A 23729-nucleotide genomic window follows, 5' to 3' on the forward strand; every position below is an offset into this window, starting at 1 on the left:
TGCCCACATACAAAGACAAGATAGTCCCCTTCAAGAAGGCAGAGGCTAGTGGCTCAGGGCAGTGTGGCAGTGAGTGAAGGTGCTGTGTGCACTCAGGGCTAGAGTTAATCTTGACCTTTTGGAATGCTGGTGGCAGTTGCCTACTAGGGGAAGAAGAGGTCACTTTTACAAAGGCTCTGAGAAATGATGTGTCAGTAATTGAAGAGCTTCAGTATGGCCAGGAGGTTAGCAAGTTTGATGCCAGAGTCAAGAGATGGGCTGGGCGTGGTGGCGCCTTTAATCCCAGCACTTGGGAGGCAGAGGTAAGAGGATCGCCGAGAGTTCGAGGCCACCCTGAGACTACACAGTGAATTCCAGGTCAGCCTGAGCCAGAGTGAGACCCTACCTCGAAAAACCAAAAAAAAAAAAAAAAAAGAGATGAGGCTGCAGAGGTAGAGTGGGTTTTCAGTTATTCTTGGGGATGGTTTTGGTTTAACTTGTGAATCTCGCAGAGAGATTTTGCAATGTTCAATCCAAGTGATTGACAGAAAAAATAGACTATAACCATGGCTCTTGCAGCCCTGAAGAGAGTGACTCATTGTATCTTTTTTTCTGAACTGCTCATACACACTTGACTCATTCTCCCCTGCTGCCTTGTAGAATCCTAGATTCTCTTCAGATGTTAGAAGATTAGCAAGGCTGGAAAGGAGTTGATGGTTCAGAAATCTCTGCTACTGTCCTAATATCATAGCTCTTCATGTTACTATAGTAGCAACATCCTTAAGGTTATCTATCTTTTCTGTTTTGATTTGTTTTTCGAGGTAAGGTTTTGCTCTGTCCAGTCCAGGCTGACCTGGAATTCATTGTGTAGTCTCAGGCTGGCCTTGAACTCACAGCGATCTTCCTACCTCTGCCTCCCGAGTGCTGGGACTAAAGGTGTGCGCCACTGTGCCTGTCCTATCTACCTTCCTTCCTTGCTTTTTCCCTTCCTCCCTCCCTTCTTTCCTCTTTTTGGTTTTTCACGGTAGTGTCTTATTCTAGCCCAGGCTGACCTGGAACTCACAGTGCTCTTCCTACCTCAGCCCCTGCCTCTCCTCAGTGCTGGGAGTAAAGGTGTAAGCCACCATGCCTGGCTCCACCTTGGTGTTTTAGACAGAGTCTCCCTCTTGAATGTAGAGTTCACCAGTTTGGCTAGACGCACTATCCAGCAAGCTCGAGGAATCTTGTCTCTGCCTCCCTAGCTCTGTATCCTAGGCTTTTGTGTAGGTGTTGGAGATCCTAACTTGGCTCCTCTCCTCATGTTTGTGTGGCAAGTACGATACCCATCTGGCCACCTCCCAGTCCTGGTGGTATGTTTTGCTCACACCACATAAATCATATATATGTGTATAAAATACCCAGAAGATATGAATATATGAAATGAGTAATATGGAATCTTGTTTGTGTTCTTTTCACAGAGAAGCTATTTATAAAGATTTACATGGCTGCAACTGAAGTTCTGTAGGATCTTAGTAGCTACTAAGTGTCATTGCATGGGCTTTTTTGTTGGACAAGGAAGTCTGATGGTATCTCCCCTCCTCCCATTTTTGAGAGTTTAAAACAAGGCACAATTGAATATTCTTTAGTTAACCCTTTGTGTGCCTTATTGTGTACTCATGATAAATTCTGAAGTTGAATTCTTGGGCCCAAAGAGTTACACATATTGACACATATCACTATAGAATAATTGTACCAGTTTGAGCCGGACGTGGTGGCACATGCCTTTAATCCCAGCACTTGGGAGGCAGAGGTAGGAGGATTATCTTGAGTTCAAGGCCACCCTGAGACAACATAGTGAATTCCACATCAGCCCAAGCTAGAGCAAGACCCTACCTTGGGGGAAAAAAAAGAGTAATTGTACCAGTTTGTATTCTTACCAATAATAAATGTCAGGTGTGATGGCATGTACCTGTAATCCTAGAGGAAGGAAGCCCAGGCAACATAGTGAGACCATCTCAAAAAAGAAGTGTATCTGTTTCACTTATTCTTGTCAATTGTAGATATTGTAATGCTGGGCTGGAGAGATGGCTTAGTGGTTAAGGCGCTTGCCTGAGAAACCTAAGGACCCAGGTTTTAAATCCCTAGGACCTACACAAGCCAGCTGCACAAGGTGGCACATTAGTTTGCAGTGGCCAGAGGCCCTGACATGCCCATTCTCTCTATCTGTGCCTCTGTCTCTCAAATAAATAAGAAAAATATTAAAAAAGAAATTATAATGTTAATAAAAGGTTTTAGAAAGTATTGAAGATTGACCTGGGAATGTAATATCACCCCAATTCTGTTTACAAATGAGTTGGTTGTAATTTTAGCTGAGTATAAAAGAGAACTAGGGGCTAGAGAGATGGATCAGCACTTAAGGCCCTTGTCTGCAAAGCCTAATGACCCAGGTTTGATTTCCCAGTACCCCTGTAAAGCCAGATGTACAATGTGGCATATGTATCTGGAGTTTGTTTGTAGAGGCCGAAGGCCCTGGTGCACCCATATTCATTCTCATTCATTCATATTCTCTCCAAATAAATAAAATATTAAAAAAGAACTAGTAACAAAACAAATTCATATCTAAAGAAAATGAATTTGGCCTGATGGCACAAGCTTGTAATCCTAGCTACTTGGGAGGCTGAGGCAGGAGGATTGCAAGGTCCAGGTCTGGCTAGGATGTAGCCTTTGGGCAACTGAGTGAGATCCTGTCTCAAAATAAAAGGTAAATGATGGCTAGAAACATAAGCTTAGTGGTAGAGTGCTTGCCTAGCATGTATGAGGTCCTAGATTCAATGCCCAACCTTCCCTAAGACCCCCTTCCAGGAAAAAAAATAAAAAAGAGGCCCATGAGTCACAAATACTGGGGTATGGTGGACTGGTGGTAGTGGTACCAATGACTAAAGGTACTGTGAAAAGTGTGTGTGTTTGGATTTTGTGAGACCAGGTTTCACTGGTGGTCTTCAATGTTAGAGCCTCCTGCCTCAGCTTTCTGAGTGCTGGGATTATAGGTGTGTCCTACCACTCCTGTCTGTAAATGGCCTTTATCTTTCCAGTATGGAAAGGTTGTGTGTGTTTCAGTGTCAGTCACTTTGCAGGGAAAGGCTCTTCCAGAGAAGAATGGGGAAAAGAATGAGAGAGGGCATTTGTTTTAAAAATACTTTCAAGCCGGGTGTGGTGGTGCACACCTTTAATCCCAGCACTTGGGAGGCAGAGGTAGGAGGATCACTGAGAGTTCGAGGCCACCCTGAGAATACATAGTGAATTCCAGGTCAGCCTGAGCTAGAGTGAGACCACCCTACCTTAGAAAACCAAAAACAAAACAAAAAAACAAAAACTTTCAATGTCAGGCTTTAGGGTTTTTTTTTTTTTTTGGTTTTTTGAGGTAGGGTCTCGCTGTAGCCCAGGCTGACCTGGAATTCACTATGTAGTCTCAGGGTGGTCTCGAACTCAAGGCAATCCTCCTACCTCTGCCTCCTGAGTGCTGGGATTAAAGGCGTGTGCCACCACGTCCGGCAGACTTTAGGATTTTGTGTTCTTTTCATTTTTGTTTTTGTTTGTTGTGTCTTAGGCAACCTTGTGATTTTTTTTTTCGGGGGGGGGGAGTTAAAGGTAGAGTTGCACTTTAGCTCAGGCTGACTTGTAATTCACTATGTCGTCTCAGGGTGGCCTTGAACTCACAGCAGTCCTCCTATCTCTGCCTCCCTAGTGCTGGGGTTAAAATTGTGTGCCACCACGCCTGGCTAACCTTATGATTTTTGAGCAATGGAAAACAATAGCTTGCTGGAGAAGCCTGGTAGTGAAATGTCTTAGGAGTTGGCATGGAGGCAGAAGGGAAGCTTTGCGTGTGTTGTTTCCCACTGTTTATTTGCTGTGCTGTGCTGTGCTGTGTGGAAGCTTTTTAGTTTGATGCAAGCTCATTTGTCAGTTTCTGCTTTTGTTGCCTGTGCTTTGGGTTATAGCTCAGAAAACATTGCCACCAAGACCAGTACTGAAATGGCCCATCCTGTTTGCCAGCACCATTTGTTGAAGGGCATACTCTTTCTCCATTGTTCTTGGTACCTCTGTGAAGATCAAGCTGGCTACAAATGTACTTTGTTCCTTTGGTCTCTATGTCCGTTTATGCCAGTGCTAAGCTGTTTTGTTAACTATAACTTTGGGGTGTGTTTGGAAGTCAGACAGTGTGATTCTGTGTTCTCTTTGCCCATATTCTTCTCCTTTCTTCTTCTTTTCTTTTTTTCTTGAAGCAGAATCTCACTTGACTAGCCAAGGGTGATCTGAAGCTCACTCTGTAGTCCAGGCTGGCCTCTAATTAACAATCAGTCTTACCTCTACCTCAGCTTCCTGAGTGCTGGAACAAAAGATATGCACCAAAATGCCTGGTTGTTATGTCTTTTTCTTTTCTTTTTTTGGTTGTTGCTTTTCAAGGTAGGGTCTCGCTCTAGCCTAGGCTGACCTGGAATTCACTATGTAGTTTCAGGGTGGCCTAAACACATAGCAGTCCTCCTATCAGTGCCTTCCAAGTGCCAAGATTAAAGATGTGTGGCACTTTGCCCAGCTGTGTTATGCCTTTAAAATGTCTTGGAGAGTTAGCTAGTGGATCTGGAGATTGCTATTCCAGTAGACTTTCTACTAAAAATTCAGTTTCTTGGTTATATATTTCTTTGAGGTAGGGTCTCACGCTTAGCTCAGGCTGACCTGGAATTCATTATGTAGTTCCAGGCTGGCCTCAAAATCATAGAAATCCTCCTACCTTTGCCTCCCAAGTGGTGGATTAAAGGTGTGCACCACTATACTCAAGGTAATTTTCTGGGTATTTATTTATTTATGAGAGAGAGAAAAAGAGAGAAGAAGAAGGAGGAGGAGGAGGAAGAGGAAGGGAGGGAGGGAGGGTGAGAGAATATGTGAGTGACTGAATGAATATGAAAGAATGAGAGTGGGGCATGAGGACCTCCAGCCGCTGCAAACAAATCCCAGATGCATGTATCACCATGTGCATCTAGCTTACATGGGTACTTGGGACTTGAAACTAGTTCTTTAGGCTTTGCAGGCAAGTACCTTAACAATTAAGCCATCTCTCCAGCCCTATTTATTTAATTTATGAGAGAAAGAAAATTATACATGAAAGTGGGCATGCTAGGGCCTTTTGGCACTGCAAATGATCTATAGGTACATGTGCCACTCTGTGCATCTGGCTTTACCTGGGCTAATTTTCTGGGTATTTATTTATTTAGTTGAGGGGAGGGGGAAGGGAAGGAAGCAGGCAGATAGAGAGAGAATGGATGTGCCAGGGTCTCTATCCACTGCAGATGAACTCCAGACACATGCATCATCTTCTGCATCTGGCTTACGCGGGTCCTGGGGAACCGAACCTAGGTCCTTTGGTATTGCAGGTAAGTGCCTTAACTACTAAGCCATTTCTCTAGCCCTACATTATTTTAAAAAAATTATTTACTTATTTGTTTTTTTGAGATAGGACCTCGCTCTAGCCCAGGCTGACCTGGAATTCACTATGTAGTCTCATGGTGGGCTCAAACTCACAGTGATCCTCCTACCTCTGCCTCATGAGTGCTAGGATTAAGGTTGTGTGCCACCATGCCCGGCTTTATTTTAATTATGGGAAAGAGAGAGAAGAAAATGAGAATGGATATGCCAGGACCTCTAGCTCCTACAAATAAACTCCAGATGCTTGTGCCACCATGTGCATTTGGCTTATATGGGTTCTGGGGAATTGAATCTGGGTCCTTAAGCTTCGAAGGCAAGTGCCTTGACTCTAAGTCATCTCTCCAGCCCCCAAGTTTTAAAGTTTTGTTTTGTAATTTTCATTTCTAGAATTTTCACTTGTCACCTAAAATTTTAATCTTTTTCACTTTTTTATTATACATGTTATAACAAGTCAGTGGGCTTGTACTCTGGGGTTATGAAGACCCTAGTCAGTCCCTGTGCCTGGGAGGGGGAGGATGGAATGGACCATGCCTTAGGATATTCCTACCTACCCTGTGGCTTTTACAATCTTTCAGCCCCTCTTCCCCAATGTTCCTTGAGCCATAGCAGGCTTGTTGACCATCTGATTTAGTGTTGAGTTCTCTGTAGCCTCTGGATTTCTGCTTTGATAGGTTTTGATTGATCACCACATCTGTCACCATCATCCTGGAGCTAGTTGTCAGGCTAGCAGTAAGAGCAGAATTCATGTTGATGCTTTCTGTGCAATTTCTCTTGGTCCCCGGCAGATCCATTGATAAAACAAGAAAAGAAGGTAGTCGACTGATCAATGGATCTTGGCTCTCCATTTTCTCTACCATCTGTAAAAACAGATTCTCCATCCAAGAGTGAGAGCAGCTTGGGTTAAAGGGGATATGCAAAGTTATATGAGAGACTTTTGGTGTGCAAGCCCACTTTTCTTCTCCAGATGGCAGTGGGGCCTTCTCTCTGTAGTCTGAGCTCCCTGACCATGGGATTCTGACTTGGTTTTCAGTGCCAGGTATGAATGAGTTCTTTCCCACTGAATGGGCCTGATGTCCAGTTAGAGAACAGTTGGTTACCTGCAGAGGCTGTGTGCCACTATTGCACAAATGTGTACTTCTTGTGTGGCTGGTTGATGTTGTAGCGTGCAGGATTCAGTGTATTCCAGCAGCTCCCATAGGGCTTTCTAGCACTGTGAATGCTAGCCAGAAGGGTGCTAGTTTCCCTTTTGGTTCTAGAATGATGTTTTCCCTTTTGGTTCTAGAATGATATTCTCATGTCCTGTGATTGCAGCCTGTGGTGTGTTTAGCAATAGGGACTCCCCCGACTTTTTTTCTTTTTCCCGAGGTAGGGTCTCACTCTGGCTCAGGCTGATCTGGAATTCACTATGTAATTTCAGAGTAGCCTCTAATTCATGGTGATCCTCCTACCTCTGCCTCCCAAGTGCTGGGATTAAAGGTGTGCGCTACCATGCCTGGCAGGACTTACCTTTTAGCTCTGGCAAGTAATCAAGTATTTTTGTAATGGCCTAAATTGTTTTGGGAACCTAGTGGGTCATTCTGGCCTACAGCTCATGGTGGGGGGGACCCAATTCTGGGCCTGGGGTTGCTTGGTTAGAGTCCATGGTTTAAGACTTTTTCCCCTTCTGTCCAGACTGTCCTCCCTCCCTCTTTATTGGTGGTTATATCTTATAAACTGCTAACCAGAGAGAGGGTTTCTACAGGACTCATTCATGCACTCTTAGCTTTTGTGTAACTCACTCCCCATCCTTCCTTTCCTCCATCCCTCTAAGCTCCTCCTACCCTCAATAATCTGTCCCTCCCCTAACAGGTCAAGTAACTCCTCTCCTCTCTCCCTACTTCTAATCTCTCATGGCAAAATTTTAATTTTGTTTATGAGTGTTTGTTATTACTTACTTGACATTGTGTAACTTCTTTTTTTAAAAGCTTTCAGCACAGAGTTCCAGCCTTTGTATCGTTTTTCATTGCCCTTTGTTGACTATTTTTTCATGTGATTTGATATATTTGTAGATCTTTGTGTACCAACTAATTTTGAATTGTTTCGTAGACATTTTGAATGCACTATGAAACTATCTGTGAAGAACATTGACAGTTGTAGCTTATCGGGCACAGTCTGTGTCAGTACAGGGTAGAGGTGCCACTGAGTGGTCTGTGGGCCCATGTCAGCAGAGCATTGGCAGCGTGGTTTCTGTATGTAGGCATGCGCACCCAGCCAGAGGCCTGTTGACTGGATTCTCATCTTTGCTGTACTGATCATACTGACTAGGGTCAGGTTCACTCTTGGGCAGGTGAGACCAGAGACACAAGCATGTGTTCTGTCTGTGTATCAGACTCACTCCTGGGTTTTGTGTTTCACTGAATTTAGGCCAGGGGAATCCTATATGGACAAAAATAGTGAACTCACTGCTGCTTTGGTAATACATTGAGTAGGGATATTTATACTTAAAAAGCCTGCTTTTGCATGTTTTGTAGGAGATTCTAATAGTTCCATGTATTATTTCCATGGTCTTAAAATCAGTTTTAAAAATTGACATGTGGAGTTGGAGTACTGGCTCAGTGGTTAAGGCACTTGATTGCAAAGCCTAACAACCTATGTTTGATTTCCCAGTACCCATATAAAGCCAGATGCATGGGCTGGAGAGATGGCTTAGTGGTTAAGTGCTTGCTTAAGAAGCACTAAGGACCCCGGTTAGGCTCCATTCCCCAGGACCCACGTTAGTCAGATGCACAAGTGGATGCATGCATCTGGAGTTCGTTTGCAGTGGCTGGAAGCTCTGGCGTGCACATTCTCTCCCTCTCTCTCTCTGCCTCTTTCTCTCTCTGTCACTCTCAAATAAATAAATAAAAATGAACAACAACAAAAAAAAATAAAGCCAGATACACAAAGTGGTGCATATGTCTGGAGTTCATTTGCAGAGGCTACAGGAGCTAGCACATCCATTTTCTCTCTCTGCTTTCAAATAAATAAAAAGGATATATTTAAAAACTAAGACATTAAAATTGTGCATATTTAAGGGTTACCATGTGATAAGTTTTAAAAATCCCCCTCCCCCCTGGGTAGAATCTTGCTCTAGCCCAGGCTGACCTGAAATTCACTATGTAGGATCACAGGGATAGTCTTACCTCTGCCAGTGGAGTGCTGGAATTAAAGATTAAAGGTGTGTGCCACTACATGCATATAATAATTTTGATATGCAAACTATTATCTTTTTATGCATTTTATTTATGAGAGAGAGAGAGAGAGAGAGGACGAGCCTGCACTAGGGCCTTCAGCCATTGCAAGTGAACTCTAGACACATGTGCCATCTTGTATATCTGGTTTACATAGGCAACTAGGGATTCCCATGTTTCACAGGTAAGTGCCTTAACTGCTAAACCATCTCTACAGTCCAAACTTTGTCATTTCTTTTTGCTTTTTTCAGGGTAGGGTCTCACTCGGGTCCAGGTTGACCGGGAATTCACTATGTAGTCTCAGCTGGCCTCGAACTCACAGTGATCCTCCTACCTCTGCCTCTTAAGTGCTGGGATTAAAGGCATGTGCCACCACGCCCAGCTCAAACTTTGTTATTTCTTTGCGGTAAAAATATTCAGAATCTTTGTAGCCTTTTTGAAATATAATTTTAAAACAATATTAATTTATTTATTTGCAAGAAAGAGAGAAAGAGAAAGAGGCAGATAAAGAAAATGAGTTGCATCAGGACCTCTAGCTACTGATAACAAACTCCAGATACATGTACTACCTTGTGCATCTGGCTTACGTGTGTACTAGATTGAAGCTGGGTCCTTAGGCTTTGTAGGAAAGTATTTTAACTGCTGAGCCATTTCTAGCCTGAAATATAATTTTTTCCATCTTTCCTATTGTTCCTTTTCTTTTTTGGCCTTCTTTTGAATTATTTCTCCATTTGATGTGTATGTAGGGTATACTAAAGTAGTGGTATAATTATAGTATGCATTTTTTTTTTTTTTTTTTTGGTTTATCGAGGTAGGGTCTCACTCTGGTCCAGGCTGACCTGGAATTAACTCTGTCATCTCAGGGTGGCCTTGAACTCATGGCAATCCTCCTACCTCTGCCTCCCGAGTGCTGGGATTAAAGGCGTGCGCCACCACGCCCGGCTTAGTATGCATTTTTAAGTGAGTTTATAATCATAACATTTTCTGTCATTTCAAATGTAACATAATTTTATATCAGTACACTTTTACTTTTTTTTTTTTTTTTGAGGTAGGGTCTTGTTGTCCCTGGCTGGCCTGGAATTTACTGTGTAGACTCAGGTGGCCTCAAAGTCACGGCAATCCTCCTACTTCTGCCTCCTGAGTGCTGGGTTTAAAGGCATGCACCACCACGCCAGCCGTACTTTGATTTTTTTATTCCTGTGCCTTGAGCAGTTTTGTTATTCATGTTATTTATAATCTAATATAGCCACCCCAAGAACTTACTAGTTTTGTTTAAAATTATTTAAAAAGTATTTATTTGCGTGGGGTAGAGAATGGGTACTCCAGGGCCTTTAGACACTACTGACAAACTCCAGACACATGCTCTGCCTTGTGCATCTGGCTTTATGGGGTTAGTGGGGAATGGAACCTTGGTCCTTAGGCTTGATAGGCAAGTACCTTAACCACTGAACCATCTCTCCAGCCCCTAAACTGTTATCTTTAAAAAATTTTTTTTTGTTCATTTTTTTAATTTATTTGAGAGTGACAGAGATAGAAAGAGGCAGATGGCGGGGGGGGGGGTGGGTGGGTGGGTGGTGGAATATGGGCGCGCCAGGGCTTCCAGCCACTGCAAATGAACTCCAGATGCGTGCGCCCCCTTGTGCATCTGGCTAACGTGGGTCTTGGAGTATCGAACTGGGGTCCTTAGGCTTCATAGGCAAGCGCTTAGCCACTAAGCCATCTCTCCACCCCTGTTACCTTTTTTTTTAATTTTTCATTTCTTTTTTTAATTTTTTAAAATTTTTATTAGCATTTTCCATGATTATAAAAAAATAGCCCATGGTAACTCCCTCCCTCTCCCCCCCCACACTTTCCCCTTTGAAATTCCATTCTTCATCATATTACCTCCCCATCTCAATCATTGTATCTTTTAAAAAAACTGTTATCTTTTTAAAAACTTTATTTTCTAGGAAAGCAAGAGATGGATGGAGAAAGTATGGGTGCAGTAGGGCTTCTTGCCATTGCAGGTGAATCCCGGACACATGTACCACTTTGAACATCTGGCTCTATCGGGTGCTGGGGAATGGAACCCCAGGCACAAGGTTTTGTAAGCTAGTGCTTTTAACTTCTCAGCCATCTACACAGACCCTAAATCATTATCTTTTTAGGAAAATTAAAAGTAAGAATGAGTCATTTAAATTTACACCCATATTTGTAACACTAAGCCCATTGCATAATGTAGGAATGTATTTGGCATCACTTTGTTTTTGTCTGAGAAATTTTCTTAGCATATATTGTAATGGAGGCTTGTGGGTAAAGAATTTGTTCATCATTTGTTTGAAACAGCTGGTCAGTGTTTTTTTTTTTTTAATTTAAATAAATTTGTCATAGGGTCTCACTCTAGCCCAGACTTATTGAGAACTCATTCAATAGTCCCAGCCTGGTCTCACATTCACAGGGATCCTCCTATCTCTGCAAGTGCTGGAATCAAGGTGTGTACCACCACACCTGGCTTCAGTGTTGTGACCCCTGGCCCCTGACCCATTTCTCCAACCCTAATGACTTTGATTTGATCCTGACCATAAGTTTTCTGTTGTCTTCTGACTCCCATACTTTCAGATCACATACCTCAGTCTTATTTTTGGTCTTATTTATTTATTTATTTATTTATTTGAGAGAGCGAGAGAAGTAAGCAAGGGAGGAAGGAGAGGGAGGAAGGGAGGGAGAGAATGGGCATGCTAGGGCCTCCAGCTGCTGCAAACGAACTCCACATGAACTCCAGATGTGTGCACCCCCTTGTGCATCTGACTTACGTTGGTCCTAGAAAATCAAACCTTGGTCCTTTGGCTTTGCAATCAAGTGCCATAACTGTAAGCCATCTCTCCAGCCCCCTATTTTTGGCCATTTTGTAGGTATCTTCTCTTTGTAGCTTTTAAGATTTTCGTGTTTCATAGTCTTTTTAAGAAAGCAGTTTTAAGCCAGGTGTGGCACACACCTTTAATGTCAGTTCCTGGGAGGCAGAGGTAGGAGGATCACTGTGAATTCAAGAATTCCAGGTCAGCCTGAGCTGTAGTAAGACACTACCTTGAAGCCGGGCGTGGTGGTGTATGCCTTTAATTCCAGCACTTGGGAGGCAGAGGTAGGAGCATTGCCGTAAGTTCAAGGCCACCCTGAGACTACATAGTTAATTCCAGGTCAGCCTGGACCAGAGTGAGACCCTACCTCGAAAACAAACAAACAAAAAACCAACCAACCAACCAACCAACCAACCAACCAAAGATCCTACTTGGAGCCCACCCCCCAAGAAAGTTTTTTTTTTTTTTTTAAAAACTTTGTCTTTTTTTTTTTGTTCATTTTTTATTTATTTATTTGAGAGCGACAGACACAGAGAGAAAGACAGATAGAGGGAGAGAGAGAGAGAATGGGCGCGCCAGGGCTTCTAGCCTCTGCAAACGAACTCCAGACGCGTGCGCCCCCTTGTGCATCTGGCTAACGTGGGACCTGGGGAACCGAGCCTCGAACCGGGGTCCTTAGGCTTCACAGGCAAGCGCTTAACCGCTAAGCCATTTCTCCAGCCCCCCAAGAAAGTTTTTTAAAAGGCAGTTTTACTATAAAGTGCAATGTTGAATCTTTTTTTATCATGCCATTTGAAAAATTCATAGGTATTATTTTACTTACCTCCTCTCCAACGCACCTCACATACATATGGTAGATTCTGTTGTCCCCCTGGGAACTATTGCTGTGTTTGTCATTTTTCATTCAGTCCTTCATCTTGGATAATATTTTCTCCCTTAATGTCTGTAAGGCTAGTGACTTCTTTTCTTTTGTCATTAAAAAAATCTTTGTATGTGTATGGTACCAGGCTCTCTAGCCACAGCTGCAAATGAACACTGGCTCTGTATGGGTGTCTGGGAAATTGAGTTGAGGCCGGCCAGTCTTTGAAAGCAAATGCCTTTAACTTCTAAGCTGTTTTCCCAGTGCTTGTTTTTTTGGTCATTCCTAATTATTTGTTAATCTTTAATTTTTTTGTTTTGTTTATTTATATTTATGTATTTGAGAGTGACAGAGAGAGAGAGAGAGAGAGAGAGAGAGAGAGAGAGGGAGGGAGGGAGGGAGGGAGGGAGGGAGGGAGGGAGGGAGGGAGGGAGGGAGGGAGAGGGAGAATATGGATGCACCAGGGCCTCTAGCCACTGCAATCAAACTCCAGATGCATGCACTACCTTGTGCATCTGGCTTACGTGGGTCCTGGGGAATGGAGCCTCGAACTGGGCCTTTAGGCTTCACAGGCAAGTGCTTAATTGCTAAGCTATCTCTCCAGCCCTATTCGTTAATCTTTAAATGTAGAATTTTATGTTATTTTTTATGCTATCTTTATGTGATTAAAGGCATGTGCCACCATGCCCGGCTATATTTTTTATCTGTTTTCCTTTTCTGAAACAGGGTCTCTCATTCTGTAGCCTGAGCTGACCTGTCTGTAACTCACTATGTAGTTCAGGCTCAAACTTGGGGCCATCATCCTACCTTAGCTTCCTGGGTGAGATTACAGATAGGTGCCACCCAATTTAGCTGTCCATTTTTGTGACTTTTTCTCTTATATTCATATATCTATTTCTATTCTCGAGTGCCTGAAAAAGTGATGGTAGCATTAATATATGGGTATAAACATAGGCATGTAAAGGGTAGTTTGATGGACATATGATCACTTAGCCAGACAACAGTAGTAGCTCTCCCACTGGAACTTAGGATCTTTCTAGCCATAGGCTTGTGATTAGATTCTTCAGTACCAGGCAGGAATTCAAAAGCCTCATCAGAGAGCAGTTAATTGGTTCCCTCCATAACAGACATATAGCAGTTGGTATATTTGGCCTGGCTGACCAGCTTTAAAGCTTGTAGGGTCCACTGCTGGTTAAGACTATTGATGACTTTTCCCTTGTAGGCTGCATAGGTCTTCCCAGACTCCTGACAGTTGGCTGATAGGCAGGAGACTATAAAGTATTCTTTCCTGTGCTACATGTGCTGTACATAATCAGGGAGGTCTTGTCACCTTGGGCAGAGGTAATATGGTTGCTTCTTGGGTTTCTGTGAGCTCTGGACTTGTTCATATTACAACCTCTGGAGTTATTCATTTTCTGGAAATTACTTTTTTTTAAATTAAAATATTTTATTTATTTGAGAAAGAGAGGGAGAGGGGAGAAAGGAAGAGAAGAGAATGGGCACGCCACAGGCTGCAGCCATTGCAAATGAACTCCACATACATGCACCACCTTGTGCATCTGGCTTACATGAATATTGGTGGATCAAACTGGAGTCCTTAGTCTTGTAGACAAGTACCTTAACCACTGAGTAATCTCTCCAGCCCTGAAAATTATTCTTGATTTATTCTTATGAGATTACATAGTACACACGCAGATTGGTAGCTTCCCTGTGCCTGTTGAATAAATGATTTCTGTCTCATTTCAGTTCTGTTGCCAAGTTTTTTCTCTGTGTGTTGTTTAGGATGAATTAACTCAGGACAGAAGGCAGGGCTCACCTTGCTTATTTCCCTTAGTTCAGGACTACAATCCTGTCATGGCTGTTTTCCAGTACCTCTCACAATAGTCTTACATTTTTGTCTGGTTTCATGGTTGTAACTGGGGAGTAATTTTGTTCCCTCTTTACGACTCCAATGTGGTAAAGCAGAAGTCTTTTACGTTATTTTAAAAACTCAAATTAGTTTCAGCTTCTAAGATTAATATGAAACATTAAATTTGGTAGAAAGTTTTCTCAAGTAAACTTGATGGTTATCCTCTTATTCAAATTTATTTTATCTATCTATCTATTTATTTATTTATTTATTTTTGTTTTTGGTTTTTCAAGGTAGGGTTTCCAGGCTGACCTGGAATTCACTCGGTAGTCTCAGGGTGGCCTCGAACTCACGGCGATTCTGCTACCTCTGTCTCCCGAGTGCTGGGATTACAGATGTGTGCCACCATGCCTGGCCAGGTTTATTTATTTTTAAAAAAATATTTATTTATTTATTTATTTGGAAGAACAGCCCTTTCAAATTTCTTTGTAATAAAGTAAAAGGAAAAATAAAAAAAGAAAACCAAAGAGAAAAAAAACGAAATGATGAAAACCCAAGGGTTAACACACCCTTTATGTTACTGTTCTTTCTCTTTTCCTCCCTTCTCCTTCCTTCTCTCCCCTCACTTCTTCCTTACTCTCCCCCCACCCCCCACTTGTTCTGGACTGGGTCTTACTATGTAGCTTTGGATGGCATGAAACTGAAGATATGTAGACCAGGACCACACAGAGCAGGATTGCCTCAAACCTGTGGTGGTCCTCTTGACTCTACTAGGATTACAGTGCCATGCCTCCAAGTCTGGCATATCTTCCTCCCTTCCTATTTTTTTTCCAGATGGGGGCTGTTTCTGTGTTGTCTAGGCTGGCTTCAAAACTAATCTTCCTGCCTCAGTTTCACATTTGTTCTGCTATTTAAACATGGAACTTGGCAACTGACTAAGTATAACTATTAACTTGTGCATTTGGTTAACCAGAACAGCCACACAACAGAGGCTGGACTCATCAATAAGAAAACATTAATGAATATGAGAGAAAAGTTTAAAAAGGACATGCTGTTGAAAAGTTGATGGTCCATTGATCAAAAGAAAAGAAGTCTGATGAGTTGAATATAAGCAACATCTTCCAGGGCTGGAGTGATGGTCTAGCAGTTAATGTGCTTGCCTGCGAAGCTTAAGGAACCAGTTTCGATTCCCCAGTACCCGCGTTTGTAGTGACTAGAGGCCATAGCATGCCAATTGTTTCCCTTTCTCTCTCTAATAAATAAATAAGAATAATAAAAAAAGCCAGAGCAATACTTACATTATTTTTTAAAAGCAAGTAAAATATTTTCCAGTCTGTTTGAAAGGAGAAAAAAGGGCTGGAGAGATAGCATAGCAGTTAAGACATTTGCCTGCTAAACCTCATGACCCAAGTTTGACTCCCGAGAACCCACATAAGCCAGATATACATGGTAGCACATGCGTCTGGAGTTCTTTTGCAGTGGCTAGAAGCCCTGGCATGCCCATATTCTCTCTCTCTCTCTCTCCCTCTTCCTGTCTCTTCTTTCTCTCTGTAATAAATAAAATAAAAAAAGAGAAATTAAAATATGAATTTGCTCCTATAATGATTCCTTAATATTTTATTTTATGTCCCATTATAGAAGCCACCTGGGCCTTATTTCATTTTTTTAAAGTGCTTCTCTTGGTCTGGAGGCTCCTAAATGAAGCCATCTTAAACATTTCTCCCTTTTCCTCAGTCTTAGGTCTCACTGCCCTCTAGCTGTGATGCATCAGAAGCATTTCTGTGGGTGGTCCTGACCCTCTCAGTATGTCAGAGACTCTGGAGAAGTTGACATTTGCTGCTCTTTATTTACAGGGCTTTGCTCTCAGATGTATTTGAAGTATCTCCTTACATAATTGTTTTGTTTGTTTGTTTTTTGAGATAGGGTTTCCCTCTAGCCCAGGCTGACCTGGGGTTCACTATGTAGTCTCAGGGTGGTCTTGAACTCATGGCAGTACTCCTTCCTACCTCTGCCTCTGAATGCTGGGATTAAAGGCGTGCGCCACCAGGCCCGGTTTTCACATAAATTTTTATTGTGAAAGTTTATAAATCAGTTTCTTTCTTTGTGTTTTACTTATTGACTATTGCCGTTTGTGAAGACAGTAATCTTGTTTAACCTCTGTATTCCTTTTGTTTGAGCAGAGTCAAACACAAGGAATGTTGGTAGAGTGATCTAATGATGATTATTAAATGTTTTGTCCAGCTTCTTGTTTAAAGTGCTTTGCATTGCATTGATTTATCTGTCAGTTTGAGATTGGGGGTGCTACATCTTCCATAATGATTGGTTGTCTTTTTCCTATGTAAATACTTCTTTATATAATTTGAATCTTTGCTGAGTTATATTATCTATATGAATTACATTAATTTTTTTTTAAAATTTTCGAGCAGAGAGAGAGAAGAGAGACAGAGAGACAGAGAGAATGGTTGTGCCAGGCCCTTCAGCCGCTGTAATTGAGCTCCAGATCTGTGGGCCACTGTGTGCATCTGGCTTTACGTACCAGGGAATCAAACCCAGATCATTAGGCTTTGCAGGCCAGGCATGTGCCTTAACCTCTGAGCCCTGGGTGAATTTTTGTTTTGAAGTAGGGTCTTGCTCTAGCCTAGGCTGACCTGGAATTCACTATGTAGTCTCAGGGTGGCCTCAAACTCAGAACTAATGGATATCCTCTTGCCTCTGCTGAGATTAAGGGCATATATGCCACCATGCCTGGCTGAGTTTTTTTAAATTTTTTTATTTTTTAAATTTCATTTTCATACATGGACATAATGTGCTTTAATCATATTCACCAATTACCCTCTCTTATCCCCATCTCCTCCCACCATTCCCTTTCTTCCTGACTAATCCCCTTCCTACTTACATTTCTTAAAAGTTTTTTTTTATTGACAACTTCCTTAATTATAGACAATAAGCCATGATAATCCCCCCACTTCTCCTTCACAACTATACTCTCCATCATATCCACTCCCCCTCTCAATCAGTCTCTCATTTATTTTAATATCATCATGTTTTCTTCCTATTATGATGGTTTTCTATAGGTAGTGTCTGGCACTGTGAGGTCATGAGTAACCAGGCCATTTGGTGTCTGGAAGAGTGCACTATAAGGAGTTCTACCCTTCCTTTGGCTATTACATTCTTTCTGCCACCTTTTCCGCAATGGTCCTTGAGCCTTGAAAGGTGTGATAGAGATATTGCTGAGCACTCCTCTGTAACTTCTCAGCACCATGGTGCCTTTTGAGTCATCCTAAGGTTGCTGCCATCTGAAAAGAGAAGGTTCTCTAACCAAAAGTGAGAGTAGCATTAACATATGGGTATGAACATTAAGAAAAGTGTTTACCAGGCAGTTTGGTGAGCACAGTATATGCATTTAGCCAGACAGCAGCAGGAGTTATACCCCTAGGGTGTAATTAGTAGTAACATTATTAGATTGTACTAGATAGTTATGGAAACCTTTTCTTATTTTTTTTTAAATTAATTATTTATTTGAGAGCAACAGAGAGAGAGAGAGAGTGAGGGGGGGAGAGGGAGGGAGGGAGAGAATGGGCACACCAGGGCCTCTAGCCACTGCAAACAAACTCCAGACGCATGCACCCCCTTGTACATCTGGCTAATATGGGTCCTGGGGAATCAAGCCTCAAATCGGGGTCCTTAGGCTTCACAGGCAAGTGCTTAACCACTAAGCCATCTCTCCAGCCCCTTTTTCTTATTTTTGATTTATTGAGGTAGGGTCTTACTGTAGTCCAGGCTGACCTGGAATTGACTATGTAATCTCAGGCTGGTTTGAATTTACAGGAATCCGCTTCCCTCTGCCTCCCAAGTGCTGGGATTAAAGGCTTGTGCCACCTCGCCCAGTTTGAATTAAATTTTTAAGAGTAAATAATGATAGGAGTTAAGTTTAATTTACATTTGAATTCATTATTGTCTTTTCAGTTACTTTTCTAGTAACTGTGCATTTCTCCCTTTTGTCTGATGAAGGAATTGAATAAGCCTTTCTCTTCCTTTTCTCTTTGTTTTAAAGTTTTGTGTCCATGAATAATGTCTATCCTAGACTGATTTTTATTCCTGCTTGTGTTATTTTCCACGTTTTGCAATCTGTTTATTTGTTGTTCTTTCTTACACTTGATCAAACTCAAATAATACTATTTAGGTTCTTTGACATGTTAGGTAATAATAATAATAATATATTTTAACTATTTATTTGAGAGAGAATATATAGGTGCACCAGGGCCTCCTGTTCCTGCAGACAAACTCCAGACACATGTACCACTTTGTATATCTGGCTTTCAAGTTTGTACTAGGGATTGAACCCAGGCCCCTCAGGTTTTGCAAGCAGGTACCTTTAACCAGTGAACCATCTTTCTCCAGCTCCCAATTGAAAAAAATTTCATTTATTGTCCCTGTAAATTGACTTCAGATGCATGCTTCACGTTGTATATTTGGCTTTACATGGGTACTGGGGAGTTGAACCTGGGCCAGTAGTCCAAAGACTGCAAGCAAGGGCCTTTAACCACAGAGCCATCTTCCCAGCCAGTATATTAGCATATTATTTTAGAGGGGCAGAGTATGTATGATGTGTCATGTGTATGTGTTCACGTGTGCGAGTTTAGGTGCATGCCTGCCATAGCATGTGTGTGAAGTTCACAGGACAACCTTGGATGTCGGTTGGGTCGGGCCTCACCTTCCAACAAGAGGCAAGATCTTATTTGCTGCTGCATACACCAGGCTAGCTGGCCCCTGAGCTTCTGGAGATTCTTTTGTCTCCATTTCCCACCTTGCAGTTGGCACACTGGGATCATAGACTCATGCCACCATGTCTGACTGTATGTGAGTTCTGGGGATCTGAACTTGGGTCCTTATGTGGTTCAGCAAGTGCTTTCTCCGCTGAGCCATCTTGCCAGCCTATACTAACAAATTTCTAGTAAGTCAATCTTGAATTCATATTATGTTTGCTAGTATTTTTGTTTATTTTTTTTAAGATTTATTTTTATTTATTAGGAGGACGAAGGGAGGGAGGGAGGCAGGAAGGTGGGGAGAGAATGGGTACACCAGGGCCGCTAGCCACTGCAAAAGAACTCCAGGGACATGTGTCACCATGTGCATCTGGTTTATGTGGGACCTGGAGAATTGAACCTGGGTCCTTAGGCTTTACAGTCAAAATGCCTTAGCTGCTAAGCTGTCTCTCCAGGCCCTGTGTATTTTTTTTAATCAATTGTATATTTTGCTTGTTAGATTTTTGTTTTTAAAAAGATACAGGGTCTTGCTTTGTAGCCCAGGCTGGCCTCAGATTCCTAATCCTCTTTCCTAAGCCTCCTGAATGTTGTGATTATAGATGAGAACCACCATGCCTGGCTTTTATCTATGGTTTTTGACACTCAGCTACCTCCTCAGTTGTATGTGAACTGTTAAATGTATTTGTCAGGTATTATCACTCAAAAATACCACTGAATGTAGAGCTATACCTCTGTTCTGTGAAGAGAACTCATTAGGCAGTTATAGGCACTACTGTGGACAGATGGAATCTTGGGAAGGTCAGTCCAAAGAAGTAAAACCCAGAATGAAGAGTACTTGAGTGTTTAAGTTACGATGATACACACTGACAGTTCTTTCCTCATATTTAGGCTATAGTAAGAAAGGGCTGAGTGTAGGGAAGAAAATGCCCAACATTTGTGATTTGATAGGGTAAAATGCTAGAAATTACCTAAGTTTTTTTATTTGGTATACTTTCACATAGTTTGTGAGGAGCATAAATCTAAACCTTCAGATTTCACATTTAGCTGGGCATGCTAGAGACCCTAGCTAGCACTTGAGCATGAAGCAGGAAGATCAGGAGGTCAAGGTCAGCCCAGCATCATAGCAAGATTGTCTCAAACCCATCAAATGAAAATATTTAGTGTTTAACTATATGCATTTCTTTCTTTGCCCCAGGCCTCGAAGCAGAGGAAAAACAACAGTGGAAGATGAGGACAGCATGGATGGGCTGGAGACAACAGAAACCGAAAATATTGTGGAAACAGGTATCAGAGCACAAGGGTTTTGAAAAAAATAATCATTTTCACTTGTTTATGTCTTGCATTTAGCATTTGTATAGCAAGGTACTATGCTAGCATTTGCCTTCATAGTTTGATGTATAGTGACAGTGAAAAACCAGTCTTATTTCTCATGTTTTCCTTGAGTCTTGATTTACTTGGAATTATTTTATATTCACTAATACCTGTTTTATCAAAGTAAAATCCCGACTGAGAGAAACTAACTCTGTGCCTTTAGTATGTAGCTCATAGTTTACTTCTGGCATGTGAACCATCAAGTATTTGTCCAAGGCTTATTTTGTTTATATCAGTACAGAGGAAAAATGTATGATTTGCAAATAATACTATTAAGTCTTGAATTACACCAGTAGTTTCTGGTGGGCTTTTAGATGCCTCAGATATGCACCCTGCCGGGGAAGGCGCAGCAGTGGAGCAGTTTGTGGAAAGCCAGGGCTTGGCTGGCTTTCTCAGTTTCTGTGTCAGTCCAGGAACCCAGTCCATGGGATGGTGCCACCCATATTTAGGCTGAACCTTCCCACCTCAACTATGTTTTCTAGAAACTCCCTTACCAACAGACCCAAAGATTTGTTTCCATGGTGATTCCAAATCTATCAATTTGACATCTGTGATTAACTGTCACAGAACATATTATGAAAATCTACACAAAATTTACGTAAGGTTAATAATGATACAGTAAATGGTCAGGGTTCATGGCATGATCAGAAGATAACTGATGCATGAGATAGTGTGTCTCTGTGTTTTCAACACTGTTGGGGAGACTCTGGACAGACATGTGTCCAGCTTCTGTTACATTAAAAAATATTTATTTATTAGAGAAAGTGTGTGTGTTAGTTATGCCAGTGACACTAGCCACTGCTGCAAGCAATGAACTACAGACACATATGCCACTGTGTGCGTGTGCATCTGGCTTTATGTGGGTATTGGGGAACAACTGAACCCAAATCTTTTTTTTTTTTTTTTTTTGAGGTAGGGTTTCATACTAGCCCAGACTGACCTGAAATTATGTAGTCCTAGGATGGCCTTGAACTCATGGCTATCCACCTATCTCATGCACCACCATGCGCAGCCCTGAACCCATGTCTTTAGGCTTTGAAGGAAAGTACCTTAACTGCTGAGCCATCTTTCCAGTCCTCAGTGCTTCTTATTAACATGAGTACCATTATGCTTACACAATATCATACAGGTTTTAGAGGAAAGATAAAGATCACACACTGTCTTTAAAGTTTTACTTTATTTATTTGAGAGAGAGCAAGAAAGAGCAGATATAGAGAAAATGAATAGGTATGCCAGGGCCTCTAGCCTCTGCAAACAAACTCTAGATGCATGCAGCACCTTTTGCATCTGGCTCTATGTAGGACCTGGGGAGATGAACCTGGGTCCTTTGGTTTTGCAGACAAATGCTTTAACTGCTAAGCCATCTATCTAGCCACATTTAAAAAAAAAATATTTTTCAGAAAACACTTTTATGGTTGTCAGGTATGTTACCATGTCACCATACAATTCGTGGAAAGCCTTCATGTATTCTGTAGCCCCTACCTTCCTTTCCATAGGCAAATTAGATAGGCAAAGAGAAGCTGGGTGATTCAGGAATCTTTTTTTATTCCAAAAATATTTTTTTTTATTTGTGGGGGGGAAGGGAACTTGACCTTTTTTTTGCACATTTATTATTATCAATCATACCACTTAAACTCAATTTTTTTTTTTTTTTTAAAGTGGGCGCCACCACTCCCGGCATGGGAGAGCTACTCTTTTTTTTTTTTTTTAAATTTTATTTATTTATTTATTTAAGAGTGACAGACACAGAGAGAAAGACAGATAGAGGGAGAGAAAGAATGGGCGCGCCAGGGCTTCCAGCCTCTGCAAACGAACTCCAGACGCGTGCGCCCACTTGTGCATCTGGCTAACGTGGCACCTGGGGAACCGAGCCTCGAACCGGGGTCCTTAGGCTTCACAGGCAAGCGCTTAACCGCTAAGCCATCTCTCCAGCCCTTAAACTCAATTTTATATAAATTACATTAGTTATTATTTTTTTAGAGCGAATGAGCTAGACACAAAGACAATGATGCAACAGGGCCTCAGCCACTGAACTTGCACTCCAGATGATGTGCCACCTAGTGGGCATGTGCAACCTTACACTTTCCTTACTTTTGTGTGTCTGGATTACGTGGGATCTGGAGAGTTGCACATGGGTTCTTAGACTTTGCAGGCAATTGCCTTAACGACTAAGCCATCGCTCCAGCCCAGTTCGTTTGTTCATTTGGTTGTTCTTTCTTTCTTTTTAAAAAAAAAACTTTAAAAAATATTTTTGTTTGAGAGAAAGAGATACAAATGGAGAGAGCGAGACTGGGGGTGGGGGAATAGCTAGCCACTGCAAACAAACTCCAGATACATGCTGCATGCTCCACCTTGTGCATCTGGCTTTATGGGGGAACTGGGGAATCAAACATGGTTCCTTTGGCTTTGCAAGCAGCTGCCTTAACTGCTAAGCCATCTCTCCAGCCCTCCATTAGTTCTTTTTCATAATTTCTTCTTTAGCAGTGAAAAGTCTGAAGCTTTAAATGAAACCTTCATCATGGTAAATGCTCATAAATTGCTTTTAAAACAATGCTGTCAGCTGGACGTGGTAGAATACTTCTTTAATCCCAGTATTTGGGAAGCAGATGTAGGAGGATCACTGTGAGTTTGAGGCTAGCCTGAGACTACATAGTGACTTCCAGGTCAGCCTGGACTATAATGAGACCTTATCTTAAAAAACAAAACAGAACAATAACTATATGACCACCACTACCAACGCATGCACGCCCGCCCGCCCGCCCGCCCACCCGCACACACACGTAAGTATCCAATAGTATCCTTCTTTGGTTGTGCTTGGTCAGCCTTCTTCTTGGTTATTTCATCTTATACACAGAAAACTTTGCACCTGTATTTGTATCTTATGCTTTTTTTTTTTTCCTTTCTGAAATAAGGGTTTTACTTTAGCCCAGGCTGACCTGGAAGTCACTATGTAGTCTCAGGTGGCCTTGAAATCAAAAAATGTGTGCCACCACACCTAGCTGTCTTTTTTGTAGTTTAAGTTTCTGAGACTTCTCCTTTTGTCTTTGTGTGTGTGAGAGAAAGATAGGTGCACATATGGAAGTCAGAGATGAACTTTGCTTTCCTCCTGGTTTGAGGCAGGGTCTCTTGTTTGCCACTGTGAACACTACAGTAGCTTATCCGTGAGCATTGGGATCCTCTTGGTATTGCCTCCCATCGCTGTAGTCCTTCATCCCCATTTATGTGGTTCTGGACAGCCAGACTCCACTAGTTAGGCTTGTGCACCCAGTACTTTTAACCACCTAGCTATCTCCCTGCCTCATCCCATTGTTTTTTTGATAGTGGGTTCAGTACTCTTGCCTTTTCAATTTCCTTATTTTCCCCAAAATTCCATTTTCCAATTTTTCTCAGCTATATACATAT

The 23729-nt window shown here is 42.0% G+C and overlaps 1 protein-coding gene across 15 annotated transcripts in view; it reads left to right on the forward strand.

Annotated features, from left to right (window-relative positions):
• The window catches only part of Kmt2c (lysine methyltransferase 2C), a 326532-nt gene that overhangs the window by 79887 nt on the left and 222916 nt on the right, over positions 1-23729 (forward strand). For all 15 annotated transcript variants that reach the window (XM_045160005.1, XM_045160010.1, XM_045160012.1 and 12 more), the window contains exon 2: positions 20152-20240. In XM_045160005.1, coding sequence (XP_045015940.1) covers positions 20152-20240 — 89 coding nt within the window. The remainder of the gene's footprint in view (positions 1-20151; positions 20241-23729) is intronic.

This window comes from Jaculus jaculus, chromosome 10, assembly GCF_020740685.1.
Source record: "Jaculus jaculus isolate mJacJac1 chromosome 10, mJacJac1.mat.Y.cur, whole genome shotgun sequence".
NCBI classification, from domain to species: Eukaryota; Metazoa; Chordata; class Mammalia; order Rodentia; family Dipodidae; genus Jaculus; species Jaculus jaculus.